General features: G+C 39.3%; 1 protein-coding gene across 3 annotated transcripts in view; it reads left to right on the top strand.

The window, feature by feature from the left end:
* Window positions 1–19,319, top strand: part of CTNNA3 (catenin alpha 3) — a 568,565-nt gene that overhangs the window by 109,505 nt on the left and 439,741 nt on the right. For all 3 annotated transcript variants that reach the window (XM_052799302.1, XM_052799303.1, XM_052799300.1), the window contains exons 6-7: window positions 4,649–4,912; window positions 11,191–11,394. In XM_052799302.1, the coding sequence (XP_052655262.1) occupies window positions 4,649–4,912; window positions 11,191–11,394 (468 nt within the window). The remainder of the gene's footprint in view (window positions 1–4,648; window positions 4,913–11,190; window positions 11,395–19,319) is intronic.

Raw genomic sequence — 19,319 nt, 5'->3', positions numbered from 1 at the left:
TAGTTTTCAAGTTTTCCATTCAAAGTCTTCTTGTCCATTCACCATGTTTGGGTGGAACAATCCACAGCCAGGAATCTGTGACTATCCATTCATTTCCCATTCTTATCAGGGACAACCAGGTATGAGGAAGACATAATAATATCTCCCAGGGGGGCTGGGACAGCAGCTATACCGTGCTGATTGGCAATGGTTGGAGACAGGTTTATCTTTGATCTCAGCTGGTCTCATATGACAATTCTAGAGCTCAGTTGCTGACTTAGTATGGAAGAACACATCCCAGAGTAGTGGAAATAGTCCAAAAAGAAGTTGAAATAAGAGGAAGGTGGTAGGCTGTGAAGAAAAAGAAAAATAGACTAAAACTCAGCAATGTAGCTGGATGAACTACAGATGCTCAGATATTAAGGTATGAGGAGAGTAGTAGTAAGAACTGGTTTGGAAGGTTTCTTCTCTGTGGTCCTGTGGTGGGTTGACCCTGGCTGGATGCCAGGTGCCCACCAAAGCCGTTCTATCACTCCCCCTCCTCAGCTGGACAGGGGAGAGAAAATATAACAAAGGGCTTGTGGGTCGAGATAAGGACAGGAGAGATCACTCACCAATTACTGTCACGGGCAAAACAGACTCAGCTTGGGGAAAATTAACTGAATTTATTACAAATCAACCGGAGTAGGGTAATGAGAAATAAAACCCAATCTCAGAACACCTTCCCTCCACCCCTCCCTTCTTCCCAGGCACAACTTCACTCCCCGATTCTCTACCACCCCCCCCAGCAGCACAGGGGGACGGGGATGGGGTTTACGGTCAGTTCATCACACGTTATTTTCTGCCATTTCCTCCTCAGGGACAGGACTCATCACACTCTTCCCCTGCTCCAGCGTGGAGTCCCACCCACGGGAGACAGTCCTCCACGAACTTCTCCAATGTGGGTCCTTCCCACAGGCTGCAGTTCTTCACGAACTGCTCCAGCATGGGTCCTTTGCACGGCGTGCAGTCCTTCAGGAGCACACTGCTCCAGCGTGGGCCCCCCCACGGGGTCACAAGTCCTGCCAGAAAACCTGCTCCATGGGCTCCTCTCTCCACAGATCCGCAGGTCCTGCCAGGAGCCTGCTCCAGCGCGGGGTTCCCACGGGGTCACAGCCTCCTTCGGGAACCCACCTGCTCCGGCGTGGGGTCCTCCACGGGCTGCAGGTGGATATCTGCTCCACTGTGGACCTCCATGGACTGCAGGGGGACAGCCTGCCTCACCGTGGTCTTCACCACGGGCTGCAGGGGAATCTCTGCTCCAGCGCCTGGAGCATCTCCTCCCCCCCTTCTTCACTGACCTGGGTGTCCGCAGGGTTGTTTCTCTTACATGTTCTCACTCCTCTCTCCGGCTGCCGTTTTCCGTCCCAGCAGCTTTTTTCCTTCTTAAAAATGTTATCACAGAGACGTTACCACTATCGCTGATTGGCTCGGCCTTGGCCGGCGGCAGGTCCGTCTTAGAGCTGGCTGGTATGGGCTCTCTCGAACACAGGGGAAGCTTCCAGCAGCTTCTTACAGAAGCCACTCCTGTAACCCCCCCCGCTACCAAAACCTTGCCACACAAAGCCAATACAGGTCCTATTTGTCTTCTGCCTCTGTGCAGGTGAAAGATGATCCATCCATACTTACAACAACCTCTGAGTAACAAAAAACATAGTTGTAGTTTGTGTTTTCATGTTTTACAGATATTTCAATCCTATGTGTATATACTTTTCCCTGTATGATTCTTTTGCACACTTGAGTAACATGTTGTCTCCTTGCATTCTGTGCCAAAGTTAATGTATATTTGGGCAAGGGTCAGTACGTGCAGAGTACCTATTTGAGTCCAAATTTCAGTGCAGTCAGATTTGACACACTGAATGTTGAGACTTTTAAAAGTCTCTGGTCTTAGTTTGGAAACTTGTCTAGAAGTGTGCAAGTCTTTCAAATTCAGCACAGTGCCCATCAACTTGTTTAGAACTGTGACTGATAGTTCCTAGGAGAGTTTTAACACTCTCTAGTTCTCAAGTGATTGTTCTATCAAAGGATAACTTAAAAGAAACTGTATGCTTTTTCATTGTTGCTTTATTGTGTTTCCTAGTGGTATATTCTTTTTGACAAGTAAAAAAGGAATCAGATGGTTTCTGTATTTTAATCTCCAGTGGAAAAAGTTTATGGACTATGGGTTAACAACCTGTTTGTAGAGACTAACTTCCTTCTTCAGAGAACTAGTTACATTATTCTGATAATCCACATATGCAAAGATTTGATAGAAAAATTACTGAATTGTAGGGTTTTTTTGCCCATTTGTGCAGAAGATCAGACTAAGGTTATCAGCTGTCTCTTCCTGTTCACATAAAATATCTAGAGTACTTAATTCTTCATCAAGGCGGAAAAGAACAACAGCCCTATAGCTTCTTCTGGGGCTGCCCAAGGCTTACAACTGAACAACAAAATAGTTATGAATTTCATAGGTCTAAGCATTAATTTTATTTTTTCTCAAAGTGGTATTGAACAAAACTGAGGCTCTTCATAGGTGAATTTACCAATACTGTGATTCTGAAACTCTACACAATATTGCATGAAACAAAACATTCTGTGTTTTAAAAACATTAACACATTGCATTTTTTGACTGTTTCTGGATGCCATGTTATTGACTTGCTGTTACTGGCTTTGTGCTAGTGGCTTGCCAGTTTTGGATTTCTTTTGAACCCATTGTTCCTGGTTAGACAGTACTGTTTTGGAGGGAAAAAGACATTTGGAAGGACTTTTGAGTCTAATTGTTTGCATATGATGCAGCAAAGTAAGAAATGGTTAAGAATAGAAGGCAGCTAGACTGAAGTGTTGTATTGACTTACCATTGTATCTCTAGGTCTGTAGCTTCCTTGCAGCACAGGAGAAGAGAGGGCATTCTGTTGTCTTGAAATTTAATTGTAGGAAAGGTAGATTCACTAATTAGAACAAGAGTCCTTGTTTAAAAATAAATAACACTTTTTGCTGAGAGTGCACTGGATAAATTGCAGATGCTTTACCAAAGTTGGAGGTGCACTGGTATTTGGATTTGAGTACACTGGGCAATTAAGTCATTCCTGCACAGTGGTGATTTGTTTATATATTAGTTTATTGAAATTGTAAAAATATGTTAAGTATTATTATGCCCAAGAAAATAATAGAAATAGTTTTCTAATTCAGATGATAGATGGTTAAACCATTGTCTGATTCTGTTCAATGCTCTACCTCTCTTTCTGTCTCTCTCTCTTATATTTGTGGTGGGGTTTTTTGGTTGGTTGGTTTGTTTTTTACTGTATTCCTGAGATTTCCAAGTTAGCCTGAGGAAGTAAGATGCAATCCTATGCCCAATGCATATTTTGCAGTAAATGAGATTTTAAAAACATAGGACTGGTTCAATTAATATTGAATGCTCTTTTCTTCAGCCATAAACTTATAAACTTTATGCAATGAGAAGTAGGTACTGTGATGCTTTTGTAAATAATGCATATAGAGCCTGAATGCAATGCAAAGGAAAATAATTAGAAAGACTTCAGCTTGCTTTAGAGCAGGCCGCGAGCAGTTTTGTATGCATTTTGTCATTCATTCTTCATTGTGCCTCTTCTCATCATTTGAAGCTGGTGCCACAGGCTTTTATTGTTCTGATGTGCTATTTTCCCTTCCTTTTTTATTTTCCCCTGAATTTAACTGTCTCGTTCACCCAAGCCATTTTGCAAATACCTATTAGTTTTTTTTTCAAAGGGACAAGATACAGAACAACAGTGGGGAGAATGTCTAGAGTAAAATAGGATGAGACAGGAGGCTCCTTACAATCCTGATGCTGACTGTATGGTTGTCCCAAAGTCCATAACTTTCAACAGTCCAGATAACAGCTCCCAAGCTTGATTCCTATAAACAGTTAAATCTGACTTGGCAGCTCTGTCGAGCTCTGTGTACCTTGTTGTCTGGGCTAACAGGAGGCAGTAGGGTTTCAACAAGTTCTGGGTTGAGAAGGGAGGAAGATGATGAGTGTACTAAGATCCCTGAGTGCTTTAAGTGTGTACATAGCAGGGAGAGGGGAGAAACAGGCAGTGGCACTTCACAGTGATGGCTTCTCTCAAGCACCTTTTTCATTTCCACGCTTCCCATTTCCCAGGAGTAGAGGATTCTCATCCCTGACCTGCCGTCCTTTCTGCACTGTGCTTGGGATGTATGCCGGTGGGGCAGGGAAGCAAACACAGGAAATTTGTTTAGATGCAACAATCACAGAATTCCTTGCTTAACCCTGTCTGCACCTCTGTCCTTCTCTATTGCCTATGAAGAAAAACATGTCCGGGAGGAAAGGCAGCTAATTTCCAGGCCAGTTTTCTCATAGGAAAACTGTGCTTAAAAACAAGCAAAATGTGGGCAGTTCATGGTGCTGGTTGTAAGACACAATAAAAATTGGGGTTGTTTTACACAGACTTTATTCATTTCTCGTGAGATAAAGATGATTCAATTGTAAGTACTGTTGTAGTCCATTTTCACAATCTTTGATGAATTTAACTCGATGTTTCCTTAAACAGAGTAGAGAGAGAAAAAAAAAATTGTTTATACGTTACTTGTCAGTTTTGAAGTTTTGAAGTGCTTTTGGAAATAAACAGCATGTTCTTTTGCTGACAGGATTTGAAATCTAGCAATCAGCGAGATGAAATTGCTGCAGCACGTGCATCCCTGAAGGAAAATTCCTCTCTCCTACATTCAATATGTTCAGCTTGTTTGGAACATTCAGATGTTGCATCCCTTACAGCCAGCAAGGATTCAATTTGCAACGAAATACAGAATGCTCTCAATGTAATTTCTAATGCTTCCCAAGGAGTTGGCAATAAAATGGGACAACCAACATCTCACACAGCTACTCTTGGAAGTGCACTTGATGAGCTTGAGGTACGTAAACCTGTGAGACTGCAACATTTTTGGAAAAATGGTTTCTTTCTTTTTTTTTTTCTTTTTTTTTTTTTTTAATCAACTATTGCTATCATAAGTGATGGACCTAAAGGCATTAGAAATTGATGCTCTGCTTAGTCCTAGTCTAAACAGTATCACTCTAAATTATTTCATTGGGAGGGATCACTTCCTTCAAAAGAGTTTGAAATTAAGTGTTCATGTATGTGTTCAATATTTGGCTTCCTCCGACCAGCAGGGAAGAATTAGTTCCAAGTGTGTCACTAGTGATGGAGACAGACACATCCTTGAATAAGTGGGCAGAACCCATGAGTTTAGTTTAGAAGTAACAGTGATTATTAGATGATGGTGATCACTGCTACCTTGACTGCATTTGAACTAGTACAATGCAAGTTGAAGTCCTTTACTCCAAAACTTGTAATTGGGATCATTATGTAATTTATATAATTGAAGGCTTTAGAAACGTAATTATGTTTTCTGCTTGTCATTAAATAAAGTGACATAAACAATATGCTTTTACAAATTCTGCATTTCTTACAAATTCTGCATTTCTACTTCCACTATTTAAGCAAATACTTGGAGAAAGTCAGTTCTTTCTCTACTCCTGACCTGGTCCTAAGCTTTTGTATGGAGCTTTCCCTTTTTCTTATGGCTGCTCTGGCTCTTACCAGTGTTATTTTCCATTGTCCTGCCAAAAATGGTAAAAGACCTCCTGTAGATGAGATCTCCTCGTCTGGTGTAACTAATGTAGGCCCAGATCAACAAAAGAAATCAAAGTTTCTAAGCACATTTGCAATATGGGTCTTTTTGCTTGTAAGTTCTCAGACTTACCAGATCTCAGCCTCAGAACTCCAATATTGTTGATACATTTTCAGGAGAATTGGTGCTATGACTGATGGTAATAGATTTTGTCTAAAATTTTCAATGAAAGGTTAGAGAAATACATTGAAATATGACGCATATCTTGTAGTGGCAGTTTATTTATCAAAACAGACCTCTCAGTCATGCTCAAAGTTGAATCTGAGAGGTTTTTTCCCCAAAAGCAACAGGCTACAATTACATGTTACGTGTCATCCTTCCTTGCTTCTCAAACTGGGTTTTAAAATTATAGTTTCTAATCTATTTTCTTAACAAATGGAAGAAAAAAGAAACATTTAAAAGGAATACATGATTTGTTACTTTGAAACTCTGAATGACAAATGATATACTTTAAATGAGAGCTATTATTTACCTGATTTTCTTACAAATTTTTTAAACAAAATTCGGCAAAAGGATTGCATCTTCTGACTGCAGATGAATTCATCTTGACTGTATATGAGCAGTACCATTTAAATTATTTTTAAAAATGTAATTAAATTTATTATTGTTTTAAAATTTAAGATTTGGGATAATCACAAAATGGATAAAAATTGTCTTTTGGATTGAATTTGTTTTTATTTGGAAACATAAGAACATAGAATTCCGACTGTTAGAAAAAGCCTATTCTTTATGGAGTTTTAAATATATTTTTACCTAGGTAACACAAATGGGAGTTGAAGCTGTGCGAGTTAGATAAAGCACAATTTATAGAGCATTTAACTTCTTAAAATTATTTTATGAATTAGATGGTTGCACTTTCCTTTCTTTACATAAAGTTCTATTGGCTAAGGACCTGAAATAACCTTTGCTCTATCTTCTTGTTGCAAATACAGTGCCATGAAATAGATTGACGTAGTAAATAGTCTGTTGGGAACAAATCTCATTAAATGTTTATAGTGTGGAAATGTATCACGGAACTTACCCAAGAATCTAGTATCTAGATGTTTTACAGTGTCATTCTTCCTTTGCCAGTGCTGGCAATGTGAAAGTTATTACAGATTTATAGGTGAGGAAACCACCACTAAAATTAGAGTATCCTAGAGTATAGCCTAGTATTGAGGGTCCTTACTTGAGACATAGGAGTGCAACAGTGAAGTTGCTGCTCCAGTGAACAGTGACCAAGTGGCACAGCTTCAGCACGGGTGAGGTACCGCAGAATGCTTTGGTTTTAAGGACTGTAATGTGAACGTGGGAGACAGAGTTTCAAACCTCTAACACAAATAAACCTGTCTTTCACATCAGAAATGAGTGTCCTGACCTGTGGAAACTGACTATATCTTAGAATGCCTTCCCTTGTCATTCTTCAAAGATCATCGTGGATGAGTATTAGGATTAGTTTGAAATTATCTATTGGGTGTAAGTTAATTACATTTTTTAAAAGGTAAATAATTAAACATTAATGACTATTTTTATGCAGTTTTCCAACTCTGTATTAATATGCTAGTTATTAAAGTCAAAGCTTTTTCATTTTTAATTTTGCTGTGTCTTTGGATATAGCCAAAGTAACGAAGTCCTAGATAATGCAGTCATTAAATGCTTGTTATGCAGGAAAACACGGTTCCTACTGCTGAGAACTATTTTGATTGTGCTTTTAAAGTTATGCATTCTAACTTGGAGAGGTGACAGCTGAAAGGGGTTAATTTCCCCTGCATTTCAGAGTCCTTAATGGCACTTCTTACCTCTTCACAATTTCCTTTACTGCATTTCCCTAATTTCCTGCAATGCATATTGTGTTTGAGACATACAATAACTTAGCTTGCCTCCAGGTAAGTTGGGTGCAGTTTTCCTTTGCATTCAGCCATAATCTCACAATTGTAAGGAAGCTCAGCAAAGAGAAGAAATGAGGAAAAAATGGATGTCCTATACTAATACTCTTAATGTGTCTCTAAGTTATTCTTGTGAACAAATGCTATCTTACTGCCTTCACCCTTCCAGAAAAGTGTCTTCAGGTACATTTCCTTCCTTCTGTGGAAATATCTATTATAGAAAAGGACATGGGAGTCTTAATGTTTTAACTGCAGTAGGAAGGCTTCTGATGACAACACTACGAGCTGGATTACTGCTCGTATCGGGCCTGGCTCTAGGCATTGGCAATTAAGAAGTTGCGTGCAAAAGCAAAATGACTTCCTATGCTGTTGCCTAGGAGAGCCAGTCTGGCTCCATCCACTGCCAGCAAGAGGTTAGGATATACGGAGATATTTCAGAGTAGAAGAGCAAGCCATCTTCATTCTGTCCAAGCGCTCTTTTCTTTTCTTTGGATTTTAGCCTTCATGGAAGCGTCTGCCAGGCCCTGGCAAAATTTCAGCTTTTCTTCTCTCTTTCTCAGAGAGGGCAGAAGTTGGACTTTTTGTAACTACCAAGTAGTTCTTAACTGGCTCTAACTTCTCTACTCCTGCAAAAGAGGATTAAAGCAGTGGACTGCCTGTTTCCTTTGCTCCATCTTCGCAAGTGGGCAAATTATTGTTCCATCCGAGTTTGGCTTTGGTTCCAAAGTTGCATGTGAAATTAATGTTTCCACGATCAACATATTTTTCACATCTTTCAATTAGGAAATAATTAAGAAACAAATAGGGTTAATATGCTGCTTTTATGGATAAAGAAATAGCTGTGTTTTTCATCTTCAAAATATTTAAGCTCTTTCACTCCTGCTTGCACATAAACTCTTTTTTAGTATATTATGTGTATCTGGATAGGTTTAACATTGGTTTGAGAAAATCTAGGAACTTGGAAATACATAGTTAATAGTTTAACTTAATCTATGTTTGCATCTGCTGGATGCACATAAACACCTGACACAGACCCATAAGCCATTTTAATGGTCTATCCTGTCACTTGCTGAAACTAGTCCATAAACTTAGTTTTAGACTTTTTATAGTCTCTCAGAATAGACAACAGAAAATTGCACTGGCCTGATTTTTTGTGATACTCTGCAGTGGTATGAAAATTCCAAAATTCAACACAGAAAATGTGGAGAGACAGAAAATCACTAGTACCTTTTCTTTTTAGTCATTGTGGAAATTTGAGAACTAGAGTTCATGTAGTCCCAGTTTCTGGTGCAAAGCATAACATAATCCTAGAACTTTAGGCCCCAGAAGGTCTTAGAGAGGTTGTTTAAGAAGGTTCATTGTCCGCTGATTTTATGTATGTTAATAGGTAGTAAGAATGGGGCTGAAGTGCTAAGACTACTTAAATAACTAGAATGCTTTTAAATGAGATGGAGGACTTCAAGGCAGTGGAACAGTAGTGGAGGTGGAATGTTTAGAAACCTACACTGATCCTCCAAGTTGGGAAATACAAGTTTCCATTTGAATGACACAGTAATGCAGAAAGAACGTGCATTGGTTTCCTTTGGAAATAATTCAGATTATGAAGTCTGATTTTTCTCTAGTTTTTCTGGAGAATCTCCCAGCTGTCTCAAAACAATTCTTGTATATTTCAGAAAAGATGGGAGGATTGAATATATAACAGAGTCTTCCTTTCCCTAAATCATACCTAACCTGTAAGAGAATGTTAATAATAACCAACAAGAAAATGTTAAGGTGACTGAAGTCCCCTTTCCTAGCTGTTTAAGCTTTTATCTTGTGATGTTCTAATAGAACACTTCCACTACTCTTAGAATTGCCTAAGCTAGACAGTACCTGAAATTGTGATATTAAATCTAAATTGAAAAAATAATTAAAATTCTCCAGCTTAAAAGTAGTCTGGCACATACTGGATAAGCACAGATAAATTCTGATTTACCTGACCTAAATTATGCTTAAGTGTACATGGCATAGTTTTCTTGTCTAATATTTCTTCTGAAAGATTGGAACCACATATGGATGTAACAGGTGAATGGATTTATGTGGAATATAGGCTTGGTGATCTGGACCATAATGACACTGTTTCAGATGTTTAGTTAGATTAAAAATTACTAGTTTCAGTTTCTTTAAATGCTGAAGATCAAATATACTTAGGTTCACATTTCATGAAAATATCACCTCTCCTTTTCTTTCTCTTTAGAACACTTCCTTGACACACAAATGTAATTAATTTTATCATGTCAAGAGAGTTGTCTGCTTTTGTTTACCCTAGCTAGTGAAAAGAAAAGGACACTTATATCTATGTCCTTTGAAAAAACAGTTGTTGAACAAAATCTACTATTTTGATCTTTGCCCATACTCAGCCTATTAAAGGTAGCAGCAGTGACTTTCTGCCACAGTCTGGGATTGTATTAGACTAAAAATCAACACAAGTAGACTGCTTATGTAATCTGATTTGACATTTTCAGCTGTGAGCTAACACTGCTGTTTTTGTGTTAAATCCAGAGGTCCTCTTGACCTCTAAAAGACTAAATTTTGGAGGTGTTGAACACCTCTTTCAAAAAAAGTTGAGACTCTGGTCTGAGATACTTGGATAAAGCATGGCATATTACTGAGTAGTAAACTCATACACAGTGTCATAATTGTACATAGACATTACAAGCTTAGTATAAGATACATATCTTCTTTTTAAGAATTTGCAAGGTAAATATACAAGACGGGGCCACTGTATGGAAGGCTAAGGAAGACAGATAACCCTCAAGAAGTGTAGACAGACACAGGAAGGAATTGGAAAGAAGAAATACTTTTTGTACAACTGCAGTGACAAAACTTGAAGAGGAGAAGCAATGCTGGCTGAGAACTTGGGAAGATGGCATGCAGTTGCCTGTTTTAGGCCATACCATCTGTATGGCCGTGAACCTGGCAGTCTGGCCCTCAGTTCTTTGCTTATAAAATGGGGTTGATAGCTTTTTGTTGTAGAGTAGGATGTTCTGAAGATTGATAGACCAAATAGATACTGCAGTGATAAGAATGCATGCATATTTATAAAGGTAGACAAATAGCATTTCTGTTTCCAGAAGTGAAATGCCTTGTAGAGGAAGAAATGCCACATACAGGAGTAGGAGAGGCTGAAGCCGAGGATAAAAATCTTGAATCTCATGCAGCAAAAGTAGGAAACAGAAGAAGGACTCAGAGACAAGGCAGTTGTAGTCAGATGTCAACATGGCCTGCAGGTAGATATGGTCTTGTTCTGCTTGTTCTGTGAGCTGCTTAGGTGTGAACCAGCTCCGACTAGAAAGCTCTGTCGCTATCTTAGCACTGGGTCCAGGCCATTAGGATTTGATAACATGGATATTGGCTTAGAACAAGTGAGGTCTGAATGGCAGCGAGAACTTGGCTTTGTCTGCAGATGGTGTGTATGCATAGCCCCGGTAGGGAAAACGGAATCTGCCATGCTCTAAAGTGTTTTGGATACTTCAAGAGGAAAGGGCCAGTTGCAAGTCTAGGAAGCATAATGTCACTGTAGTTCATGCAAGTAAAAAATAAAGCAGCAACTTAATTGAGCTGACCTTTCTTACCTGTACTCCTCGTGTTTTCCAGAATTTAATTATCCTGGATCCTCTTGTAGTGAATGAAGAGAAAATAAGGCCATCACTAGAGAAACGTCTGGAAGCTATTATCAGTGGAGCGGCTTTGTTAGCTGATTCTTCCTGCACGCGCGATTTTCATCGAGAACGCATCATTGCTGAGTGCAATGCTATCCGGCAAGCTCTCCAAGACCTGCTTTCTGAATACATAAACAATGTAGGTAACCAGACTTCTTTTCCTTTTTTAATGTCTATCTCAAAGCCTATTTTAGTGTATATTAGACTTTAACCTATAATTAGTGTAAATTAGAGTTTAACCTATATTTCTCAACATGCTCTTTAAAAGGTTGAAAGGAACATTGTTCTGCATAAATCTAAGCTAATGCTAAATATGGATCCCCAGAATGAGGACAAATCATACTATATCATACAATCTGTGGCAAATGCTGTATTACAGATACAGTGTACACATGTTTAGGTTATTGTACACTTATCGTGAACTGTCACTAGTACAGAACAGACATAATCCTTCATATGCTAGCAACAAGAGTTTCTTCATAATGTCACTTCCTAGACCAGAGTTTTAAAATGTAATCTCTGTTCCTGTAGAATGCAACCATTTAAATAATAATTTGTTAAAACGTAAGTAATCTCTTAGAAACATTTTAAAGTAGAGTGTTCACACCACTACATTTGATCTGTGTAAGAGTACCAAGTCACAAGTGTAAAAATCACTTAATTGCTAAGTTAGAAAGCTAGGACTGTTCAGTAAATCCAGAAATGTGGTTGTCTGGCGTGCTTATAGGCCAATTCATCTGTGAATTTGGAATATAGTTTGTTTGTGGTTTAAAAATAACTATTAGATTTAAAGAATGGATTTGGCACTTCTTATGTCTGGCAGTTAAATGATAAAACAGTGGAGAATCAGATACTATTAATACGGGTACACAGTGTTAATATCATGCTTTTCCTCTGGAAACATTTTCTGTAGACATACTGTTCTTATCTAAAGATACTTGAAGATGATCCATCAAGCACATTGAGAGGATAGTCATATCATATAGCTATTTGTTTCTTTTTTTGGGAAGCTGAAATTCCTTTCTATTCTGTAAGTCATACTAGTTAACCCAGTCCGAAGGTGTTCTAATAAGATCATTTTCTTTGTCTTATCCTGTTGTCATTAGGATAATGAAGTGTAGGGACTAAGATAATCTATGCATATCAGATTTTTTTTTCATTTCACAGATACTATACTTTTTGATATTTTCTCTTTATTTATTGGGGGGCAGGTGGAATTTACAGCTGATTTATTTAATTTTCTGTGAATTCAAGTTGCTCTTTCAGTCCTTATACCAGATAAAGATGCTTTCATATTTTTACTCAAAATTTAGCTGCAGTTTCTGTTGAATGCACCATAATTCTTGAACCTCTCCGGTGGTGCTTTACACATGTGAGACTTCTTTAGCTCTGGTTAGCTTGGAATGTTAGTCTTTGATACCTTCTTGTAGCAGATGTCTATTGCAATATCTGTTCTAGGGTGGATCAGGTTTGCTGTTAAATGGCTGAAAGTTTAATAAGAGCAGGCATCAACCTTTAACGGTTGGACTCGATGATCTTAAATGTCTTTTCCAACCTAAATGATTCTATGATTCAAACATGTAGTAGCCAGAGCACGTGGGAGGATCCAGAAGTGGTGTATAGCAACCCGTATTAGTCCAAAAGATCACTGTGTTTTGTCACAAGAACGCTTTATGGGAATTCTATGTCTTGCAGGAGTAAAACTACATGATTGTAAGTCAAATGGTCTTAAATTCTTGGACTCTTGAAACAAAATTGTGATTATCTTTTCTATTTCAGAAATAACCATGGTTTTAGGGTTACATAATGCAGACCTAAGGGGAAAAGAAGACTACCTAACCCACTCCACTGACTTGAGAAAGTCAGGAAGCAGCTATTTAATTATGGCAAAAAGGGAGAGTGTCATATAATTTGCTGTAGAACACAGTGTCTGCACAAGGTGGCAAAGACGAGGAGGGAAGCAGATAGGAAGAAATACAAAAGATTTAAAGGTATGAGGTGTTATACTAGGGTTAAATTACAGGATTGAATTTAAAGTTTTTCGTTTCTTTTAGTGCTCTGGATCTGCTTATACAATTAATATTGATCTCAACGGAAAAACTCTCACCAAGAATAGTTTATGGCTATTACTGAGACTGGATTAAATAAGTTTTTCAATGAGAAGATTATCAGGTGTCAGTTACTTTATTTCACAACTCTAACTCACTGAAGGATAGATGATAGATCCAGGAGACAGTGCTGATTTATCACTGTCTTCTGGGCTCTTCTATTAATAATTTCAATAAGCTAGGACTGTGAATTGAATGAGCTATAAAAATTATACCAGCCATTTGTTAACAGAGTACAATTTAAGGACTAGGTTGTGATTCCCTTCCTCTCCTTGGGAACAGTATTGTACTCCACAAGCAGTCGCACTGTCTACGTAATACTTCATGTGAGTTTGTGTATGTTCTCATGGTGGTTTTGTGCCCTATGCCCAGAGTGAGGCACAGAGGCTCTGTACTGCAGCTTGTATGCAAGAGTGGAAAGTTTTCCTTGCCCACAACCCATAAAGGGCATGCTTTTGCTCCTGTCTTCGTCCTGGTGGTGTATGGTTCACAAAACATAGCCTACCCACTGTCATTTCAGTTCTCTTCAATCACTCTCATGAGTTATAATTGTCAGCTGCTTGGAAGATTTTTTTCTGGATATGTGTCTGTCATTTCTTGCTAGTATATCAGTTTGATTACTTTTCTTAAGGCATCTTCCTATCTGAGTGTTGCTAGTGAGAGCTGCATTGCTTCAGACACACCACACACAGTAAGTGCCACCTTCACAAATCCTTCTCTAGCAGCTGGTTTGCCAGGAAGTTGCATGAGCTGCACTGACACTGGTAACATCCAGCGTATCTCTAAAAGCCCTGGGTCTGGAGCTGATGGTAGATGTGGCCTGCCTGGTAAGTGTTTAGCTTTAACTGGATCATTGCCAAGGACTTGAGCGCCTAAATCCTGTTTAAGTTCTGCACTGTCTGTTTTTTTTGAAGCTATTCATCAGTGCCTAAACAAATGTATAGGAACTTACAATTTAGCCCTAACTATTTGAAATGATATAAGGAATATAGCTTTTCTGATTCCTAAATTTGGTTGGTTTGGGTTTTTTTCTCAATTATTTGAAGTCTCTAATAAGCCTTAAGGACATCAAGTGAAATCAAGGTCCTATTGGTGTCAGTGATAAAATTTAGAGTTTTTACTGCAAGCTGGGAGAAATATCTTTTCAGCAGATACTACTGCCTTTTATGTAAGTGGCTGTTTTTTGCAGAGGTTTTATCACACTGAGGTGATGCAATGGAAAGTTAAGCTCTAATGTTCTCTACACTAATAAAGAACCACTCTGTCTCCAAGAAGCTTTAAGTTTTTCTGTTCACAAAGTAATTCCGACATACAGTAAATTGCAAATATATTTATAATTCTTCTGAAAGGCAGCAATTTTTGTTCTGGTATTTTGGAATTATTTGTCTACTATTGTTATCCTCTCTGAATTTTACTCATAGACATATATTGTTAAGGGATATATTTGCATTTCAGGACATCAAGTAACAGGAATTACTACTGTGAATTTGGATAGCTTATCAATGGCAGAATCCTGCTATGGTGTGTGGATAGTAATGTATCAGTGGGAGCAATAATTTTGTTCTAGTAATAAGCACTTGCATTTTCCTAATGATAAGCTCATCTTGTCTCTGGTCATCCTTTAAAATGAAAAGGAGGAGACTAATGATACATTTTACCTTGAGGCCAGATCAGGAAGTGGACTGAAGTTGACCATGTTGTACATATTTATATTACATATCTAGGGTACTGCTAATCAAGCCCTGACCATCCATGTAGCCTAAGGGCAGGCCAAGCTGAGGCTGACTATAAATCTCATCTGCTTTGTGGCAGACAGCGTCGGACCACTCCAGGAAAGATGCTGCAAGGGAGTTGAAGTAGTTGGTGGCAGATAGTGAAGCACCTGTATTACATGTAGGGCATACTTGAATCTCACTGGGAATACAGCAGCTGGAGCTTTATCTCCTTGGGTTCCCTGAAGGTTCTCTGAAGCCTGCTGCTTCACCACAGGTTTGTGTCCACAACTTCTGGATATGAGACATTTGTATTTGAGACATATTTGGATCTGAGCACATGAACTGAAATGCTGTGAGAATGAGACTAGGAGCTAGGATCCCAGAAATTAGGGGGATACCGGAGGGAGTGAGCCGGACTGTGCTGAGCCCTCTAAGGAAAAGGTATGTAGTACAGAGCCCTCTGTAGCCATGGGGAAGTTCCAACTGCGGGAAAGATGATACAGTGATAGTTGGGACTTGTGCGGTTGTGTCTGTCTAGATTTCAAATTGAATTGTTGTTCACTTACTGGAACCTGAGCATTGGAATTCAAAACCAGAAAATGGATGGAAAATCAGAAGTCTTCATTACTGATGGCACAGTTCTGGGCCTTACCCTTTGTCTCAACTCATAGATTTCAGTGCTGTGGAGTGCTAATACCTTGCTTTACCCCTCTATTGAGTACTCTTCAACAACAGCTTAAGGTCTGACCCACTGTCTCTATGTAGAGATTGCCTCTGATTCATAACATTTTGTGTAGTATTTTATTGCCATTCTTACTCTTTTAGAGTGGAAGGACATAGAGATATCTCAAACTTCATGTTACTTGTACTTTATGGTTTCCTGGTGAAGACTTTTAACGCTTCCCTGGATAGAGGGAACACAAGACACTTTGGTTTATCATCACGGTGGTGCAGTGTATCTTGCATTTAAGCTACTTAATCTTGCTCTGAGCAGTAGATTTTTCGTTTCAGTGCTCAGGGGGAACATTTTTGGTAGTTCTGGAAATTGCAATAATTCCTCCAAAAGAGTTATTTCAGATTGAAGAAAACATTTTGTTCAGCTTAAAAAAGGAATGTTTCATATTTTTAAATTAAAGAATTGCTTGGTCATCTTTGTTAGATATTTGCCTTTCTTGGGGCTATTTTTCTTCAATTATCCATGTGTTATAGCTGCAGAAAAGTGGATTGCTAATGGTTATTAACATGTATATGAAAAGACTGGTACTCCATAAATAAGAAATAAGGGCACAAAATGGTATCTCCTACCAGCGAAAATTCACATTGCATGAATCAAATAACCAAATTGTGAAAAACCACCAGACACTTTTCATATCTGCTACAGCTCTTTATGGTAAAGCTTATGTTCTCCATTCACATATGGGTTCACCTAACCTGTTCCTGTCAGACAGGCTTCAGAGAACACAGGCTATTTCAGAAAACATAGTGTTTGCCACTTTTTAAGTTTCATTAATTTGGGGCTATTTTGCATTTATGTTTTGGAGTGGGCGTATAGTAAGCAGTCTAATATGAATATTTTTTAATAGTATGCTGAAAATCTATTTGGAATGTATAATTTCATGAATACATTTTTCATGACTTAAAAACTTAAACCTCAGTGCCTGCCAGCTACTGTTTGCTCTTCTACAGAAAACTGTTATGGTGATGTGTGTTAAAATTTTGTCATAAGAGATCTTCTTGCCAGTTATCAAAAATATTACAACCAGTCCACAGATTGTATATTGATATATGTATAAATATGTGTATTTCACCATTTTCACATTGTTTGTCCTTTGTTGTTGTTGTTGATGGTGAAACTGCTGGAAGGACTTTACCAGTTCTGCTAAGGCTTGTACATCTTTTTACAGAGCTTCAAAACGTGGTTTGATTGTAGCTTCCAGTGAAATTGTCTGTGTAGCTACATGGTACTGTGAATCTGTAAAATTGATAATTCAGCTCATTAATTAAAGAATCTAAGAGCTATGACTGAAGAAATGCATTTTCACATACAGCTTTGTACCTTTATCTGTTTAGCTTGATGTGTCTCTAACTTTCTCCATTGAATGAAAATTATTCCAAACAATCATATCTGTCACAGCTGAAGATTACAGCAACTGTTTAGAGTTACGGTAAATATGTTATTTCTTCAATAATATACTTCGGTATTGGATCCTCCAAATTGTTGACAGTGACATCTAGGGAGCTAAGAATAGGGGACTGTTTGACTTGTCCTTCTTGGTTACTTTCACTTTCTTTCACTAATATGTACCTTGAAAAGTTCTCTGGTTGAAGAACTGAGCCCAAACTTGGCAGACCAGATTAACCAGGGAGTTCAAAGAAATTCCTTTTTAAAGTCTTCAAGAACAGAGTAGCACATGGTCGAACTGACTGACTTCCTGAAATCCTTTTTTCTGTAGTGCTATATAGGAATATGAACAAACAGAGCTTGTATTCATATTTTTTTGTAAAAAGAATGGATTCAAATGTTCTTACTTCACTGTCCTCTTCATATTCAAATGTTTTAAAAAACTGCTTCTTCTAGAGAAGTTTGTAAGTCAGGTATAGCAAAATGTAAACTATAAAAATTTCAGTGTGTGATGGGTGGGTGGAAAGTGTCATGTTTTCAGAAAAAAGATTTATTCCAGTAAAATTGGTATGCCCATATGGCATATTATGTTGGCATTTATGCAGGAAAACATGTAGTTCTCATAATTCTGTTGTTGATATTGGCTAATGTGATGGGTTAACCCTGGCTGAACGCCAGGTGCCCACCAAAGCCGTTCTATCACTCCCCCTCCTTCTCAGCTGGACAGGGGAGAGAAAATATAACAAAGAGCTTGTGGGTCGAGATAAGGATAGGAGAGATCACTCACCAATTACCGTCACGGGCAAAACAGACTCAGTTTGGGGAAAAATTAACTCGATTTATTACAAATCAACCGGAGTAGGGTAATGAGAAATAAAACCAAATCTCAGAACACCTTCCCTCCACCCCTCCCTTCTTCCCAGGCACAACTTCACTCCCGGATTCTCTACCAATCCCCCAGCGGCACAGGGGGACGGGGATGGGGTTTACGGTCAGTTCATCACACGTTATTTTCTGCCGCTTCATCCTCCTCAGGGGGAGGACTCATCACACTCTTCCCCTGCTCCAGCGTGGGGTCCCTCCCGTAGGAGACAGTCCTCCATGAACTTCTCCAATGTGGGTCCTTCCCACGGGCTGCAGTTCCTCTCAAACTGCCCCAGCGTGGGTCCCTTCCACGGGCTGCAGTCCTTCAGGCACAGACTGCTCCAGCGTGGGTCCCCCACGGGGTCACAAGTCCTGCCAGAAAACCTGCTCCAGCGTGGGCTCCTCTCTCCACAGATCCGCAGGTCCTGCCAGGAGCCTGCTCCAGCGCGGGGTTCCCACGGGGTCACAGCCTCCTTCGGGAACCCACCTGCTCCGGCGTGGGGTCCTCCACAGACTGCAGGTAGATATCTGCTCCACTGTGGACCTCCATGGGTTGCAGGGGGACAGCCTGCCTCACCATGGTCTTCACCACGGGCTGCAGGGGAATCTCTGCTCCGGCGCCTGGAGCATCTCCTCCCCCTCCTTCTTCACTGACCCTGGTGTCCGCAGGGTTGTTTCTCTTACATGTTCTCACTCCTCTCTCCAGCTGCCGAATACCGCCGTCCCAGCAACTTTTTTTTCCTTCTTAAAAATGTTATCACGGAGGCGTTACCACTATCGCTGATTGGCTCGGCCTTGGCCGGCGGCAGATCCGTCTTAGAGCCGGCTGGTATGGGCTCTCTCGAACACAGGGGAAGCTTCCAGCAGCTTCTTACAGAAGCCACTCCTGTAACCCCCTCCGCTACCAAAACCTTGCCACACAAAACCAATACAGCCAAGTACTTAGTTCAGTTGACTTTGAACACTCCTATAGTGGGTTTTCTTACATTTGATATGTAGTATGTGGAATTGAAAATTATTTTTCTAAATGTTAACTTTTGTCAAACATTTAGTTTTATAGGGAAATTAGATGTGAACTGTTCAGGAAGAAGATTTTTAGTGTGCTTAAAAGACAAAAGTAGTCTAGTGAATTCCCCAAACAGATTTACAGTTGAAAAATAAGCTGCAGTTAAGTTTACCTGATTATAGATGGTCTTACAGAATTTGCAATAAACTGGGATCTATGCACGTGAGCTAGAGAAAGATAATGAAAGAT

The sequence above is a fragment of the Harpia harpyja genome, chromosome 10 (genome assembly GCF_026419915.1).
Source record: "Harpia harpyja isolate bHarHar1 chromosome 10, bHarHar1 primary haplotype, whole genome shotgun sequence".
NCBI lineage: Eukaryota > Metazoa > Chordata > Aves > Accipitriformes > Accipitridae > Harpia > Harpia harpyja.
This window is presented reverse-complemented; position numbering and strand designations above follow the sequence as displayed.